We start from the raw sequence: 18,620 nt of genomic DNA, 5'->3' as shown, positions 1-18,620 counted from the left end.
AATTAAACAAGATGGCATTATTTAAATAAAAACAGAGCATGTTCAGGTTAGAGAAGCCAGGATGTGGCGTCTTTGTCTCGGTATAATCTGCCTAATACAGTTTGTCCATTATTATCACGGCTTTCTTTCCTTCAGTCTTCAACTTCCTGATGGGAAAAAGTTTTTTCCTTCTTTCGTTTATTGTTCATTGAGCCCATAACTCATCCTCTCTGTTCTCTTTCTTGTTGCTGTGCCATTTGTTTACGTTTAAATCTTTCAAATTTGGGCCGTTGTTTGGTGGTTCTATTTGTTGTTGACTGAATTCCAGACAGTCATGCCAAGCTTGAAATTTGTTATGCAATAATTAGATCAATGAACGTCTATTTTCGAATTCAGGCAGCTTTTGACGATAAGATGCCTCTCACCTCTCGAAGTCTGGGATTCAATGGCAATGTGGGTGAGTTATCCACACGCCGGGTTCTGTCAGAGGGTTCAGTTGGAGCGCTGTGTGTGTTCATGGTGCAGATCAGACTGAAGCATTTATCGATAAAATCCTCTAAGGTTCCCAGAACGTTAGAAAAGATTGAATCTGCTGCTCCACTCAAAGTCTCATTTTCAACAACAATCTGGCCAGGATGCAAAAAAGTATCAAAGCAGAAAAAACACACATACACATAAACACTGAGCTTTAATGTTTTTTCTAAGTTGTTCTAATTGTTGGGTTCAGTAAAATGAAATGAGAATTGATCTAGTGGTGTATGGATATGTTTATGAAAGAATAGTAAATAATCTATATACAAAATCTATGAGGTGTATCAGCTACTGTGTGAGCGAAACTACAAAATGTCTTCAAAGCTTTGTATGTATGTATGTTCTGGTTTCAATATTCTCCATTAACAGCATTATTTAGAAAATATTTGTTGTCTATTTAAGCAAATTTGCATGAGAAATGATAATTGACAAGGTTTATATGTTGTGTTCTTTGGTTATTTCATTCTGTGATCTGCCTAATTTTTTCTCCAGATCAATAAATCTAACCATAAAAACATCATTCTGTATTTGACATCATTAAATGTTGAACTTTCTACCTCTGTTTGGTCAAAAAATAGTTTCAGTTTACTGTTGTTTTCTAACTCTTCAACAGGTGAGAAGAAGTCAGAGCTCAGGATCGTTCTTGTCGGAAAAACTGGAGTCGGGAAAAGTGCAGCAGGAAACACCATTTTAAGGAAGAAAGTTTTTGAGTCTAAACTCTTTCTTTCCTCTGTGACACAGGCCTGTCAGAAGGAAACCAATGAGTGTGGCGGCTTACATCTGACTGTTATTGACACTCCAGGTTTGTTTAGGACGGGTAAAAGTAACGAAGAGGTTGTGAAAGAGATCGCTGAAGGCATCAGCATGGCGGCTCCTGGTCCTCATGTCTTCCTCATTGTGCTGCAGCTGAACAGATTCACAGACGAAGAAAGAAAAACCTTGGAAATAATCCAGACAATGTTTGGAGAAGAAGCAGCCAAATACACCATGGTGCTGTTTACCCACGGAGACGAGCTGAGAGGAGAACACATGACAATGGACTACCTGTTGGAAACATCCGAGCCTCTAACAAACTTCATCAGCCAGTGCTCCATCTTGGAGACATTTGAAGATAAATATCATGTTTTTGACAACAAAGTTGAGGATCCTAGTCAGGTCAGGAGACTGATAAGAAAGATCAACAGGATGGTTCAGCAAAATGAAAAAATTGGAGGAAATTTCTACACCAATGAGATGTTTGAAGAGGCGCAGAGAGCAAAGGAACAAGAAGAGGAACAACTTCTCAGAGAAAATCCAGACATTAACCCTCAAGATGCAAGAAAACAGGCAGAGAGTGACAACTCATTTATTCGTGCTGCTCTGAAGGCTGCCGGTGGAGCTGCTACTGGAGCCGTTGCTGGAGTTGCTACTGGACTGGTTTTGAAAACTACAGCTGCTGGAGCTTTTATTGGGGGCGGGAAGGGAGGAGCTGTAGGAGCTGCTGTTGGAGGATCAGTGGGAGCGATGGTTGGAGCGGCACTGGCAGTGAAAGAGATGGCCTGCATTACACAGTGAAGATGACGTGTCTGATGTTTGGTCTGCATCTTATTAAACCCTGATTTCATAAATAATGTAACATGTTCAGTTGTGTTTTGGACAACATTAGCAGCCTGAATATTAGAGCGTGTGAAGCATAGGCCTGATCTCCATCACAGGAGATGAAGCTGCTCTTTTTTACATGCTTTATAATTAAATACATTGTTGTCATCTCTGTAATTTTTTGCTTTTCTTTTTGAATTTGTAAAATATTATTGTTTGTAGGATTTTCGGGGAGAACAATTTTTTCTGAAAATGACAACTACAGAAATGTAAATCTAAAACTCTTATTCAGTAGAAGAATCCAGCTGATTTGGCTGAAGAAGCCATAAAAACCTGAGTAACATCACATTAATACGAAGGTAGAAGAGCCTTAGTTTTAGAATAAACATAAAATGTACATTAATAAATTGCTTGATAAGAGAAATTAGATTTTTTGGTCACATGCAAGCAAAATTTCAGATCCAATGGACTTTTTGTAGGGAAATGTTCATCACTGATCCTAACAGGAGGAAAACTAAAAACAGTCCAGATTTCCTGGTTTAACGTAACGATACTCTTTAAAGGACTCCAGGCCGAGATATCCATCGCAAGCAAAAGAAACAAAACCAAAATATATAGAGCATTATGCATGAAGAAAAGATCTGTGAATGTGCTCATTTTTATTAAACTTACTGATATGACGGAAAATTACCACAAATAAAATCACCACAGGGTAAGGTGTTTTTTTAAAAAGCACATTTTCAGCAACAAGGCAATTCAAAGCATTTTACTAAAATATATGAATCCAGTCACGTTCTGAAGTTCATTATGAATAATTTCACAAAATTCAAGTATGCAGTGTCAATCAGTTAAAAACATTGTGGCTGCAACCTTTCATCCTGAGTAGATATATGGTAAGAGTGGAAGGAAAGACACATTTTACCAAAAATAAATCTTTAATAGAACCAGGCCTGACTGGGGAAACTCTGGTCCTCTTGTTTTTACTTAGAATCTGTTTGATGAAGCAAATCTTTGGCACATATGACAATAAGCCGTGATTAATGTCACACCTGAGGAAGCTGCATCCCACTTAGAAAGATTCCTATTATGAGGACGTTTAATCGTTTAATCAAGCACTTAATAAACTGACCAAGGAGGTCAGGGCAACTAAAAGACGATACAATGACAAACTACACAGCTTCTCATATATAATGACCCAGTTTGGAGGGATTTACACAACATAACTTCAGACGGCTCCGTCTCTAAGGGGTCTAACTTGAATATTAAATTATTAATTAAAATCAGTAAAACACCTTGAACCAAAACCTATAATGTTTAAGTTATTTTTAAATCCTGAAAATTTATTGATCATATTTTTATTTACTAATTAATTAAATGTAGAGCTTAGAGATGCCATTGAAACTATATTTTATGACAATAAAAGAAAATATTAAATTAATAAACATTTGCAGACATAATATAAGGTTGAGTCATTACAGCAGGAAAACTCTGGGAGGTTTTCCACTTCTCAGACACAAGCTCCTCTGAAAGTAGATTTTATTTAACATTTTGGAAGGTTTCATAAAAATTGTCTGCAGTTTAGTCACAACACAGTTTTTAAGTTTTTATAACTGGCATATCAGAAATGTCGTTTTTTTTTTATAAAATGCAGTGGCAAGGAGGCGTCGGCAGGTGGTGCTATTTAACCATTCAGTCACAGATTTGACAAGGGGACTTTTACGCATATTTACACTTTAATTAAAATGTATTTATAATGTTCAAATTGACAACATATGCCATATTTATAAGAACCGACCCAATTCCCAGATCAATATACTCACAGAGGCAAATTAAATTAATTTACACGCTTTCCTGTTATTGGTGTCGAGTTTAATCAAATTTTGTGTTTCAAAGACATTTGGCTGTTTGTCTTGAATCTAAAAGTAGAAAATTAAAAGTTATGCAGATTCTATATCTTCATTCATTTTAGACGACACAACTGATTGGATTTGTCAGGATGACAAAGGTTTGTACCTTTGTCCATCAGCCACTGGGTCAAAGGTCACAAGTCCATCAGGGACACAAAGACACAGGAAAAACATGGTGGTTGTTTTTCCTGACAGTTTTACAGACAGCTGACCGTCTGTAAAACATTCCTCCACAATCTATTATCAGAGTCTGCATCAGAAAGCTGAGCATCAGCCTGAAAAACTTCTGAATAATGAAAACTTGATGAAGTTCATACAAAAAAAAAACCTATTTGCTGAGGGAAAAAGATCGGTTCTGATACCAAACACAGACACAACAAGCTAAGATGGTTGCCTTTGTTATAGTTTCTGTCTTTTCCTCTATCTCTTTTAGCCTCTTTTATCTGCTTACACGCACATGCTGCAGCTTACGTGACCATGTTTATGTGCCGGCAGACAAACGTAAACAGACTGAAACTGATTAGACTACCCTTTAGGCAGGGTACAGATTGCACAGAAGAATAAAAGCTAAACTCGCCTCACTTGGTTCCATCCATAAGGTTTGCTATGGATGCATTACGCACATCACTTCCTGATGCTCTGCCCCAATGCCAATATACTTAAAATACACCCTAAGCATATTTAAAATGTATTTCAATCACAAAAATAGTACACTCAAAACATACTAATCAAGCATGTTTTTATAATATAAAAAGAAATATACTTAAAATATACTAAGTGTAACTTAAATTGTTCCAAAAAAGTATGTTGAAGTATTCTTAGTACACTTGAAATTGTGCTTTAATACAATTTAAATACTATTAAAATACACTAAGCGCAAAATTAGTTGTTCCAAAATAGCACACGTTAAGTTAACTAATCCTAAGAGAACTTGACGTATAGTCAAATATAGTCTGACTAAATGTATGCTTAAGTATACTAAAACGTAACATACTTATTTTTCACCTGGGCAGGACACACTGTCCTGCATGTTTTAGATGTTTCCCACTTCTCTTCTTTCCACTTGCACTAAATTATCTCTAAAACAGGCACCAACAAGTTTCCTTTTCAGCTCCTGAATGTTTTTCAACTGATCTGCCAGCTAATTTGCCTGAATAGAAACATGTGAAAAGTGACCTGCAGCCGGAGATACCCGTAATAACAATCCCTTGATACTTTCAGATAGCATCTTACTATTTTTTCCCTTTTATTTCTGGAACAAAGAGATAACATGCTTGCAATATGGGCAGGACTCTTGTCATTAGCATCTGTCATAACTGTTTTAAAAGATCAATAAGCGCTTTCAGGCATTTGAAAATTTTATCCATGGATGAGCCAGCTCAAAACTTCAATTTGTCATTTTTGCAAAATTACAGGTTAATCTCTTCTCTTCCACTCATCAGCAAAGTTATTGTAAAGCTGAATGAATGAATAGCAGAGAATGAATAGCAGAGATATTATCATATGCAAAAACAGTTTCACTGAACAGTTTCTTTTCAGTTCCGGAAAGTTTTGCATATCATCCATATGAGATAGGTGACTTGTTTGAGTGAGTAGTGTATAGAAACACAAAGTAGCATTCCATCCATCCATCCATACATCCATCCATCCATCCATCCATTTTCTAACACCCTTGCACTTTAGTGGGGTCGGGAGGTGCTGGTGCCAGACTTCACCACCAAGACTTAAAGGTTTTTAGGAGGACCAGAGTTTGTTTTTTTGTTACAGATTTTGTATTCACACCTTTCCAAACAAACTGGCCTTTCTAGACAAACAAACTCCAGTTTGATTAAAGTGGACTGAACATCCCTGTTGAGTCCACTTTAATAGAACCTTTAAAACTAAAAACCAGCAATGAGTCGATTACCGTTTTTCTGGATGTTTCCAGCCTCCCAGCTGCTCCATGTTCCTTCCCAGTCTGCTGTCTGGTCTCTATTGTAGAGATGCCTGCAGGTTTTCATCACTTCATCCCAGTTGTTCTGGTTCTGTTCTGGTTCTGTCCGCACCAGAAGCTGCTGCTGCTATGCTCTGCTTCACTTGTTAAGTTTCCTCTCGTCACACAACATATAGTGTTTATAATTTATTCACATAAACACAAAAGACCAACTTCCTGTTTGTCTGCAGCTGCTGCTTTAGGTCAGTTTTACATCATAAGGTTTCAAGTGAGTTCAGTGTGTTTTTCTCCTGAATTATTGAATCTGTGTGTCCATCAGCAGAAAAAGGAGCTGGGTTTGAGTTAGACTGGAGTTTTGTGAAGCATCCAATAACTTTGTCAAGACATAATTGATGCTGATGTTCTTCAATGAACATCCAAAAACCCTGGAGAAACTTCAGATCTCTTTAGAGTAAATTAAAGAGTTTACTGATATAACACTAGGGCTGCAACTACAATCATTATTTAAATTAATTGGAAAAAAATTGGATCATTCTGCAAAGTTTTTATTTAACCACTTAAGTCTTATTTTATACAATGATGAGCACAATAAAAGATATAAACTGTTTGTTTTTTTTTGCTTAACATACAATAACAGTGTTTCTGCATTAAATGCTTCTGTCAGGAACGGGGGTGGTTGGTGGTGAGGAGAAACGCTGAGACCCAGGTTATGGTGATGATGATGAGTTTAATGATGTAGGCTCACAAACAGTCCAACACAGGCGGAGATATTAGCACACAGCTAAATACCGGTAGCAGCTGATGCACAGCACTAAACAAGAGCGGATACGAACCAGGACTTCACAGTTCTACTGGACGTGGTAACAATAGACGGACAGCTAAGACAAGGACCCGACGAAGAACACAGACAACAGGTGAGACTAAATACACACGGGGCAATCACGGGAACGAGACAATCAACGGGGAAAGACGCACGGACAGGACTAACGGGGAACAGGATCATACGGAAACTCAAAAATAAACACATAGAAATACGGATCACGACAGTACCCCCTCCTCAAGGGGCGACTACCAGGCGCCCAACAGAAAAGTCCAAAGATCAAAAAACAAAAAACAACCCAACAGGGTGGGCGGAGGGGGCGACGGCAGGAGGGCCAGAGTCCAGAAAACAAAAACTAGATCCAAACGAAAAACCCTTCCGGGGGCCGTCCACGGCACAGGAGGTAGACCTCTCGTGGGAGGTCCGGCGGGCGGCGACGCAGGAGGCGCGGCTTGAGCCGCGGTGGGCGGCGACGCAGGAGGCGGAGCTTGAGCCGCGGTGGGCGGCGACGCAGGAGGCGGAGCTTGAGCCGCGGTGGGCCGGTCGGAGCGCCGGCTGCTGCAGGCGCCGGAGACTGGGGTTCGGGCGGAGCAGAGGCCGTGGGCTCGGGCGGAGCAGAGGCCGTGGGACCGGCAGGACGGCCGGGCGGAGTCTCGGGCGGAGCGCCGGCTGCTGCGGGCGCTGGGAGCTCGGGAGGAGCGCCGGCTGCTGCGGGCACTAGGGGACTCGGGAGGAGCACTAGGGGACTCGGGAGGAGCACTAGGGGACTCGGGAGGAGCACTAGGGGACTCGGGAGGGACGGGCGGCTGCTCGTCGGCAGCGACCGCAGGAAGCTCGGGGAGCTGCACGCCGGCAGCGGGCGCAGGAAGCTCGGGGAGCTGCACGCCGGCAGCGGGCGCAGGAAGCTCGGGGAGCTGCACGCCGGCAGCGGGCGCAGGAAGCTCGGGGAGCTGCACGCCGGCAGCGGGCGCAGGAAGCTCGGGGAGCTGCACGCCGGCAGCGGGCGCAGGAAGCTCGGGGAGCTGCACGCCGGCAGCGGGCGCAGGAAGCTCGGGGAGCTGCACGCCGGCAGCGGGCGCAGGAAGCTCGGGGAGCTGCACGCCGGCAGCGGGCGCAGGAAGCTCGGGGAGCTGCACGCCGGCAGCGGGCGCAGGAAGCCTCGGAGGCCGAGGGCGGCGACGACGTCGATGCTCCGGGACCGGGACCTCCGGTGGCCCAGAGCGATGGTGACGCCAGCGCCCAGGGGCCGGGACCTCCGGCGGCTCAGAGCGCTGGTGACGTCGTGGTCCGACACCTGGTGGGCAGATCGCCATACGAGTCCCCCACCAGGGATTCATCCGGTCGTCTCGGTGCCCCGGGACCGGGACCTCCGGCGGCCCAGAGCGATGGTGACGCCAGCCAGCGGCAGGCTCGGACGGCTGACCGGCAGGACAGCCGACTGAAGGCTCTGACGGAGCAGGCCATGCCACCAGCCGTGCCGCCTGACGACCAGGAGTCAGTCTAGCCCCCTGAAACCCCATCACCACGGGGACTGTGGCGACTGGAGACGGGCAGATCGTGGCGGCTGAAGATGGGCAGGCAGTGGGGGTTGGAGTGTGCCGGGTGGAACGGAACGGTGGCGGAGCTGGAACAATTGAGGTGAGTCTTTTCTTTTCAAGGAATTCCTCGTGGAGCTCCCCCACCAGGTCCAGCATGAACGGATCCTCCGAAAACATGCCGAACAAGCAACAGAAATCCTCCTCGAACTCAATGTTATAGATGTCCTTTGATCTTAGGAATGGGTATGGAGCTGTGGGGGTGGTAAATGGGTCCATGTTGGAAGGTAGCGTTCCTCACCGTTAGTGGTCGGGTCCTTCTGTCAGGAACGGGGGTGGTTGGTGGTGAGGAGAAACGCTGAGACCCAGGTTATGGTGATGATGATGAGTTTAATGATGTAGGCTCACAAACAGTCCAACACAGGCGGAGATATTAGCACACAGCTAAATACCGGTAGCAGCTGATGCACAGGACTAAACAAGAGCGGATACGAACCAGGACTTCACAGTTCTACTGGACGTGGTAACAATAGACGGACAGCTAAGACAAGGACCCGACGAAGAACACAGACAACAGGTGAGACTAAATACACACGGGGCAATCACGGGAACGAGACACACCTGGGAGACAATCAACGGGGAAAGACGCACGGACAGGACTAACGGGGAACAGGATCATACGGAAACTCAAAAATAAACACATAGAAATACGGATCACGACAGCTTCATCTTTTACTGTCACAAGATGCATTTGCAGCTAAAACAAACATTTAATATCAATTTGTGAAACGCTCAGTCCTTTCTGCTTGGGGAGTTCTGGGTAGAACATAATTACATACCAAGGTTTTTTTTTATTTTGAATCCAAACTAGAAATACTGTATACAGTTTTGACATTATATCTGCTCTGAATATGTTCTTTTAACAAATAGACTTTTTAGGGTTTGTAGCCATTTACTAAATTAGTTTTTTTATTATCTCAGTAACTGATTCACCCCAATTAAAACATTTTATTGTTTCAGCTCCTTAAAACACCTTCAAAACTTTATGTGGTAAGAAAAACGGTTAAAACCACCAATTTTAAACATCACAACATGCATATATAGATTTAAAGTTCAGGAATGTTTGGATCACAAAAAGAAAAGTATGGAAACATCTGAGACATATAGATGATACGATCTTTCCTGTTTGTTCCTCAGGAAGCAGTCAGGTTATCTGTTCTCCATACGTTTCATCTTCTGGGTTTTTCTTCAATGTTATCAGGTCAGATTTTGATCTTTCTATGGGGTGCATTGCTTTTTTGTTTTTGTTTTCATGTAAGTAATTTAAAGGTCCTGCAGCAAAACAGCTGATTTTATGTTCACGTTCCAAACATCTTCATGTTTGGTTATCAGATTAAAAACATTTGAATTAACAGTGGATCTGACCAGAGAACTGCACCCATGTGACTTCTTTCATTCTTCTTCTTCTTCAATATAATATAAACGCACAAATGCTGTTTTTTATTGATTGTCCTTCGGCCAGAAGGTACAGAGTGAATAAACTAAAATTAAAAAGAAATCTCTCAAAATAAACAAAACAAAAACAACATATACAAACAGGTTGTACACAACAACTTGTAAAATATCTCAGATGTTTATCAACACATATAGAGCAGTATCAAATTATTTCCTTTAATATTCTGAAAGAACCACCTGATGGAGCTCAGGAAGTGATTTATCTCCAGGTTCTCCACCAGACCGAAGCAGCTTCAGTGACCAGAGCAGGAAAACATTCACCTGTGAGCTGATACAGAACCTGCATCACTGTAACTACTTGCTTTGTTATTTTATTATTTGTTTTAGTAAAGTTCTTTAGTAGAGATACAGAGTTCTTGTTTTCTGAAATGATAGAAAAGTGTTGTAGTTGTTGTTGACTTTGAATAACCGACTCCTGGTCATTTAAACCAGCATCTGCCACCTAAGATTTTATTTAAATCTCTATTATCAGACGTGTCCTCATAATACAGACCAATATCCAAGTTAACATCCTAACTTGGATAAGCTGGAGATCTGTCATCAAATCATCCTGCATTTGATGACAGATCTCCAGACAAAAGTTTTCTTCATATGTTTTCTTCATATCATGGGAGGGGTCAGGTTATTATATGAGAACAGAGACGGGAGTCAAAGGTTCATCAGCAACGCATCAACAGCTGCTCTACCTTAACCTGCTTCCACCTCCAACACATCAAAAGGTGAGTTTGTATAAAACATATAAACTCCTTCCTAATTCTCTTTGGATGTTTCTAACATGTTTCAGTAACTATTATTTTATGTGTTTGTTTATTTTATGCAGTTTTGATCTATTTTTATGGTAGTAAAGATTCATTTCTTTTATTCCAGATTTTCTGCCTGAATTTTGAAAGTGTTTATCTCCATACTTTTTACATTTGTATTACAAATGTGAAACCTAATTCCCTACAATTATTTTCTCTATGCTGACTTTATTTCATTTAGTCTCTAAATGTGACCACAAATTAGTAAATTCATAATTTCGCTTTGAAAATATCTGAAAATATTACTTATTTACTTATTTATTATTTACTGTGTCTGAAATTTTACTTGCACTTGTTTCTACATATTCCTAACTATTCCTTAAGTAAGTGGGTCTTGTATATTCTCATTTTGTATTATTGAATATAATTTTCAGATGAGTTATTCTCAAATTATTTATTTTTAAGCAGCTTAGCTTTTGTCTTCTAACATCCTAACTTGGACAAGTCTCTATATTTTCCACTTTTTTAAATATAAAATATTTTTTGCATGTTAAGATTTGTGTTTTTTATAAAGTTAGAAAGTAGATTCTATTTTTATTTTATTTTCAGAATTTCTGAAGAAAGAACTGTTTTCCATTTATAATTTTATATATTAATGTTAATATCCAGGAAATTAACATTAATATATAAAATTAATCAGAAGTTTAACCAAGTAGTTTTCTAAAACGGCAGTATCACAGTATAGAGTATGAACTCATTTAAAGTTTTATAGATATATATACTTGAAATAGAAAAAATTAGTAGAAATATCCTTTAATGTCCCACAATAAACACATTTCTGTCAACAGAACAAAGAGGCAACAGTAAATAGACTAACATTTAAAATATTATATTATATTATCCATCCATTTTCTTGCACCCTTGTCCCTCAGTGGGGTCGGGAGGGTTGCTGGTGCCCATCTCCAGTCAACGTTCTGGGCGAGAGGCGGGGTCACCCTGGACAGGTCGCCAGTCTGTCGCAGGGCAACACAGAGACACACAGGACACACAACCATGCACACACACTCACACCTAGGGGCAATTTGGAGAGGACAATTAACCTGACAGTCTTGTTTTTGGACTGTGGGAGGAAACCGGAGTACCCGGAGAAAACCCACCATGCACAGGGACAACATGCAAACTCCATGCAGAAAGACCGGGAATCAAACCCAGAACCTTCTTGCTGCAAGGCAACAGCTCTACCAACTGCGCCACTGTGCAGCCCATTGTATCATATTATTATGTGAAAATAATATAATTTTCACATAATCAACATTTTATCCACATGCAAAGTTTAAATTTTAATTCAGCATGACTTAAACAGTTTTGGACTATCACCAGTTTTAATTTTCTTACAAATATCCTTTGAAGGCATCCTAAAGTTGACCTTTCAATGATGGTTCTTTTGCTTACTGTATACCAAATATTGTATAACATGGGGGTAAAGATACAAAAAGTACTTTGTCATGAAGAAACCGCTACAGAAATAAAGGATGTGGAATAAAAGACTTTGACAAACTGAACTGAATTTTCAGATACGGACTGAACATTGAGACTGAACTTAAGAACTAAAGTTGACAGAAAAACAGACCCTACAGGAACAGAATGAATCAGCAACAGGCAATAGGAAGAGGTGAGTAAACACACACACACACACACACACACACACACACACACACACACACACACACACAAAGGTAATGAAGGGGATTAGGAGCAGCTGGGATTAATTACTGTGGAGGAAAGTGAGCATACGTGGCTTAAAAGGTGGACATAAAAAACATGATCTAAAACGATCAACTGAAATGCTCAAGGAATATAAAAATCAGACAAAATACAAATTGACAAAAATTTTTAAGGAAAACACTCAGAGGAAATCAACAAGAATATAATCTACACACAACCAATCCTGGGATTGTGAAAAAATTATACTGAAATGTAACTTTATTATTACAAACCTTTGGGTTTTTTCTTTAAAAATTGATTAATCAATGAATAATTTCATAGTATATAATTAAAAAGTAGGACCATATTAATGCTGCCCTTACATATTTTCTAAATATATATATAAAAAATCTTTATGTAAAAAATAAAAAAAAGAAAAGAAAATACTTACAAATCTCTCTCTCCCCCCCCTCCCAACAGCTCCAGAAGAACAGAAAATCACTGTAGTGCTTGTTGGTATGACTCAAAGTGGGAAGAGCTCTATAGGAAACGCTCTTATCAAGGAGGATGGTTATTTTACAATAGACACTCTGACATGTGAGAAAGGAACTCGTCTCCTACCTAATCAGTTTGAATTGGCAGTAATTGATACTCCAGGTCTGTTTAACAACAGATTAACACCTCAGGAGATGATCAGACAGGTGGCCAGATGTGTCTCCTTCTGTGCTCCTGGTCCTCATGTGTTCCTGATTGTGATCGACTTAAGTAATTTCAGACCTCAAGAGAAAAACATAGTGAGCATTGTCCGAGATATATTTAATATGTCTGAAGACCAAGCAGCCACATACATTATGTTGTTGTTAATAAATGGGGATGAACAAGAAATACAACAAAATACAGATCTCTGGGACTTCATTAAACAGCATGATTACCATTTTTATAACAACATCAACCAATGTATAGACAAGATAATTGGAAAAAGTGAAGTTGGCCACTTCACAAATGAGATGTTCAAATGGGCGCAACAAGCAATCCAATGTAAAATGCAAACAAGATATCTTGAGAAGAGGGTTGAGGATGATCGGCTCACGGCTGAGAAAGACAACTTGTTCATTCAAGTTGTTGATGCAGCGGTCAATGCAGGTGGGGGAGCTGCTGCTGTTGCTGCTGATGATGATGGTGTTGCTGCTGTTGCTGCTGCTGATGATGCTGCTGTTGCTGCTGCTGCTGTTGCTGCTGATGATGCTGCTGTTGCTGCTGCTGCTGTTGCTGCTGATGATGATGGTGTTGCTGCTGTTGCTGCTGCTGATGATGCTGCTGTTGCTGCTGCTGCTGTTGCTGCTGATGATGCTGCTGTTGCTGCTGCTGCTGTTGCTGCTGATGATGATGCTGTTGCTGTTGTTGCTGCTGCTGCTGATGATGCTGCTGTTGCTGCTGCTGCTGCTGATGCTGTTGCTGGAGCCAGAGTTTTGCTGGCAGCACTACGGCAGCCGCGAGGATGCATTACGCAGTAATAACCAATTACTCTACTGCTTAGAAAATCTGTGTGCAAGCTTGATATTTCCTGTTGCATTTTTTAGCTGGATATATTATTTTGTACTGTCTTTCAGCTTTAAATATTAAGGACTATTCTTTTAGTCATTCATGGGATTCGAGTCAGGAAACTGACATGTAGCAGCAATATTGGGGATTTTTTTTTGTTTCAATAACAGGACTTCTTTCAATTCAGTCAGATGTAGAATAGTATTTATTATGTAAACATTGTGAAATTTCAATAAAAAATATATTTGCATGATTACAGAATTGTTGTGTCTCTTGTGTGATTCTCTGTTCTCTGTTCAGAGAAAAAAAAGTCTAAAAAACATGAAGACTAATTTGATGCCAGACTGATTCGGATGATGTCAGGACTTTAAAATAAACTGAGGATAAAAATGAAGACAAGACAAACAGGTAGCCAAAAGTAAACAATTTAACCAGCCACAGCTGTTCCAAAGTGATGTCTACACAAGTTTACTGATAAATTAAAGTTCACTTACAATGTGCTGTTTAACATATTTCATCTTTACAAGAAAAACCAATCTGATTTCTGGAGCAATCTAGTCATAGGGGCACATTAAAATGAATTACCATCCATTCCTGTAAATAAATAATAAATAAGTTCCTTCAGACTATTTGCATAGCTACTTTGTAAATAGCGAACATTTGTTTAACCTAGTTAAAGATTAAACAAATGTTTAAATTCCTAATGGTGATTATCAAATCAAGTGTTCTTGAATTTGATTTGATAATCAAATTCTTTTGCCTGCAGAGGCATGTCTGTGGGTGAGACTGGACCAGCTCACTGGTCCCACCCATTCAAATAAGGAGAACCACCAAATTTGTCTGCAAACCAGAGACTCATCTAATATTGAACCTTACGCTGCTTGTTTTCAAGTTGGTGTGTCCACTTTAAATTAATTGAGTATAGAGAATGAAATAATTTTTTGCAAATGCTACAGATATTTTTATGAAATTTGTGCAGAGCAGAGGTTGCACTGCACAGCGTTAAAATAATAGGGTGAGAATGGTCATTATCTATTTTTACCTGTCAGTTTTTAAGTGATAATGTCATATTAAATTATATTTCATTTTCATTTAATTTAGTAAACATTATTCTCCCACTGAGAGGAGTGTTTACAGGGTAACATTCAGAGTGATGCTAACTTCTGTTCACTTCAATTGGTGAAATTTTATCTGATTTCAAAACTTTATTATTGCAGAGAAAAAGTTAAATGTATTCAACTTGATGATAACACAATGTGGATTATCTGTTCAGCATGTTGAATATTAATTAGACGAAATGAAGCACAATTAAATGTCAGTATTATTTAAAAAAAGTATGGACCAACCACTGGTGCTTTGATCAGTGTTTACATTTGCCATGAAGCTGGAGTAGAGAAAGCAAACTACAAAACATAAAGGTGGTGTTGAAAGATAAAAGAAAAGAAATCCCTCAGAGAAAATGCAGTAATAACTGTCATGACCTGTTTGGTAGACCTTCCTCTTTCTGGGTTTGGTTTTTCTACCAGACAGGAGAGGTTAACTGAACCTGCTGACAGCAGCAAGTGTGGTTAGCATTGGCCTTTTTTTGTTAGTTTTTTTTTTTAGGCATTTGTTGTTATTGCTGTTGCATTTGAAACTATTCCCTTGCACAAATAGTGGCTAATAATGACCCAGGAGAAGCTTTAGACAGCCAGAGTGCTCAAAGCTCAACTTTTACTTTCAAAGCTAAGCTCATGTTGACCTTGTAGTCTATCTAAAGACTACAAGGCTATATATGTAAGGCACACACCTGTATCTGTATCTACAATAGATCAACGAGTTTCTGTGTGCTAAACCAATAAGTTTAGCACACAGAAACCAGGGAACTAAGCCAGCAAGTTTCTGTGTACAAACAGAAAGTTATTTGTATACTAGGTTTCTGTTTCAGATAAAAGTTTTTCTTGTGTAGGCATATATCATGGGAGGGGACCTGGGTCGGGTTATTATATAGGAACAGAGACAAGATTGAAGCTGTTCATCAGCATCGCATCAGCGACGACTCTATCAACACACCTCAACTTGTTGTAAGGAACATGTCCAAAACAAAAGGTGAGTTAGAAAACCTTTAAACTTCTGATCCACTTAGTTTAGGTTTTTAAATATCATGATTGTCATGTTTTTCTAGTTGAGGATTTAAATGCAGCAGGCAAGAGACGTAGGGTTGAGTTGAAAATGTAATGAAAACAATGCAGATAAGACTAACACAAATGCAGGAACCCAGAATGAAAGAAAAGATAATCCAGAACACAGTCAGACAGGAGAAATGAAGCAGCTAAGGAGAAATAGGGGAACGCGATGGGAGTTGACAAGACAAGCTGGCGAGGAGTGACTGAGAGTAAACTGTTTAAAAACGGGAGAGGTTGAATGTGGAACAAAAGGGCTGATGAGCAAACAGAGATGAGTGGAGCGAGAAGGAGGCAAAGTGAGAAGACGGAGAGAGAAAGATGGCAAACTATAACCGAAAATAAAATACTACAGAATAATTTAATTAAAGAAACATAATAAAACTTGAGTGACAAAGAATAACTACCTGGACTAAACAGAATCAGAATTACTTTTACTGTCAGTGTACAAGAAGAAAGTACAAAAAAGGTTTAAAAAAAATAAAAACTCTCTAAGGCAGGTAAAATAACTGACTGGAGTATATCAATCAATAAAAAACATAGCACACAGAATAAATAAATAAACTAAGAAGAACTGAAGCAAAAAAAAAACAGGAACAAGACTGATCGAAATAAAAAAGGAAGCAAAGTAACAATGAAACTAAAATGACTAATAAAGTGAAACAAAAACATAAATGATCTAAATAAAAAAGGAACAAAAAACCCACAGAAATAACAAACCCAACCAAACATCCAGGGAAACTAACAATGAGAACGTTTAGATCACTTTTTGTACTTTTTTTTCTAAATGAATATAAAACAGTCTGAATATATGATCTTGTGATGGTAAGAAGAGCACATGATTATCTTCCAACTAAAGGCATGGCAAATTTTTAAATATCATAACAAACGATGTATTCATTAAGGAAAATGATTAAATAAAGGTCAAGGTAATTTGACCATCTTTTTTTTTTCCAATCTGTTCGTCCCTTTTAGGTTCGCGGGTGGACATGGGAGAGACTAAGAAGAAAAAATGTGATCAGAAAACAGGTGAGACCAAAACTATTTGATTTATTAGAATTATTTAATCTTCAAAACATAACTATAAAAATAGTCATGCAGATTTTATTTGTACCAATGCAGCCTGGTATTTTTTCTGTTGCCTCTGATCACACTTAACTCAAAGTGACTTTCTGCTGCAGTTTGGGTCTGATATTGAAACCTGTATGCAACATGTACCATTTAAAACATATATATATATATATGTGTGTGTGTGTGTGTGTGTGTGTGTGTGTGTGTGTGTGTGTGTGTGTCATATATATGACATATTACAGTGTCGACATTTCTTCAACAAATGTAATTGCAACAGTACATGTAGTATGATTTTAAATAATTTTCTTTCACATAAACATTTAATTTTCAGTTTCAAACATCATTTGTGGTTTTTTTCTTCCAGTTGAAGATCCAGAAGACGTTTCCATTTTGCTCATTGGCAAAACTGGAACTGGCAAGAGCTCTGCGGGGAACATCATTGTGAACGCTAATCGTTTTGAAGGTGGGAAGAATACACTGGTGTGTGAGAAGAAAATACATCCTCTGCCTGATGGCCGTAGATTGGCAGTGATTGATACTCCAGGTCTGTTTCACACCAAACTGACAGCTGAGGAGATGAAGACGCAGCTGACTAGATGTGTCTCGTTGTGTGCTCCTGGTCCTCATGTGATCCTGATTGTGATCGAGCCAAAACATTTCTCAAGAGAAGACAAAGGGATGGTGAAAATGATCAAGAGGATGTTTGGAGATGGAGCAGCTACATATACCATGGCCTTGTTCACTCATGGAGATGAAATGGAGAGAGATGGAGTCTCAGTAGAAAGAGCTATGTATTTCAACCCATCTTTTAATGATTTTCTCAGCAAATGTAAAGGAGGTTTTCATGTTTTTAACAACAACAGTGAGAACAGGAATCAAGTTATTGAGCTGGTGGGGAAGATTGACAATATGGTTCAGAGAAATGGAGGCAGCCGCTACACAAATGATATGTTCAGAGAAGCCCAAAGAGCCATTAGTCGGGAGATTTCTCAGGCTGGAGTAAATAGAGAGACAGCAGAGAGAAACAACTCGTTTATTCGAGCTGTTGACCGAGCTGCTGCAGTTTCAGCTGTTGCTGAAGCTGCCGCTGAAGCTGCAGCCGAGGCCGCTGCTGCAGCCACTGCTGAAGCTATAGCTGCAGCAGCGGCTGAAGCTATTGTTGAAGCTGCTGTTGGAGTGGCAGATGTTGTGAGTACAGTCACAGCAGTGAGAGAAGATGGATGCGTAACTCAGTGATAATCATCTGATTAGAAACAGTTGCAAGTATACCACGATGGTGATAGTTGTTAGTGAATTGTAATTATTAACTAGAAAATTCCTGCAGAAATTTTAAAGGGGCATGCCAAAGTGTGCCCGTCGGCTTTGATGCAGCGTTATGATGTTAAAAATTAGCATTAATGCTAAAGAAAGCTGCAACGTAGTCAATAACCTGTGGAGAGGAAGAAGCATGTTGACTAAGCTGTACTTGTACCATTCATTATGTTAAAATTGATGCATAAGCTAAAATTAGCCAATATGCTAATGTTAGCTTAAATGCTGGCAGTAGCATGTGGAGCAACAGGACCATGTTGTTTTAATTTTACTACTCCATTCGGTATACTAA

General features: G+C 39.6%; 2 protein-coding genes across 2 annotated transcripts; both read left to right on the top strand.

Moving 5' to 3' along the window:
- Positions 1–265: 265 nt before the first annotated feature.
- Positions 266–2,265, top strand: LOC103466371 (GTPase IMAP family member 9-like). The gene is made up of 2 exons (XM_008411886.3): positions 266–436; positions 1,124–2,265. Exons 1-2 carry the CDS (start codon positions 352–354, stop codon positions 2,062–2,064), a joined length of 1,026 nt encoding a protein of 341 aa, XP_008410108.2. The 5' UTR covers positions 266–351; the 3' UTR covers positions 2,065–2,265.
- Positions 2,266–15,788: 13,523 nt separating this feature from the next.
- Positions 15,789–18,318, top strand: LOC103466372 (GTPase IMAP family member 9-like). Its single transcript, XM_008411887.3, has 3 exons — positions 15,789–15,872; positions 16,922–16,975; positions 17,382–18,318. The coding sequence occupies exons 1-3, from the start codon at positions 15,857–15,859 to the stop codon at positions 18,251–18,253; spliced, it is 942 nt and encodes a 313-aa protein (XP_008410109.1). The 5' UTR covers positions 15,789–15,856; the 3' UTR covers positions 18,254–18,318.
- The last annotated feature ends 302 nt before the right edge of the window (positions 18,319–18,620 follow it).

The sequence above is a fragment of the Poecilia reticulata genome, chromosome 6 (genome assembly GCF_904066995.2).
Source record: "Poecilia reticulata chromosome 6, P_reticulata-male-v2, whole genome shotgun sequence".
NCBI lineage: Eukaryota > Metazoa > Chordata > Actinopteri > Cyprinodontiformes > Poeciliidae > Poecilia > Poecilia reticulata.
The sequence above is the reverse complement of the archived record's forward strand: the minus strand, read 5'-3'. Positions and strand labels throughout refer to the sequence as shown.

What these genes read in the sequence shown, in the direction of transcription:
- LOC103466372 (XM_008411887.3), top strand. An exon ending in AAAATGTGATCAGAAAACAG is followed by an intron (nt 16,976 to 17,381) that starts GTGAGACCAAAA and finishes TTTTTCTTCCAG; the next exon opens with TTGAAGATCCAGAAGACGTT.
- LOC103466371 (XM_008411886.3), top strand. Translation starts at nt 352, where the DNA reads ATGAACGTCTATTTTCGAATTCAGGCAGCTTTTGACGATAAGATGCCT. An exon ending in GGGATTCAATGGCAATGTGG is followed by an intron (nt 437 to 1,123) that starts GTGAGTTATCCA and finishes ACTCTTCAACAG; the next exon opens with GTGAGAAGAAGTCAGAGCTC.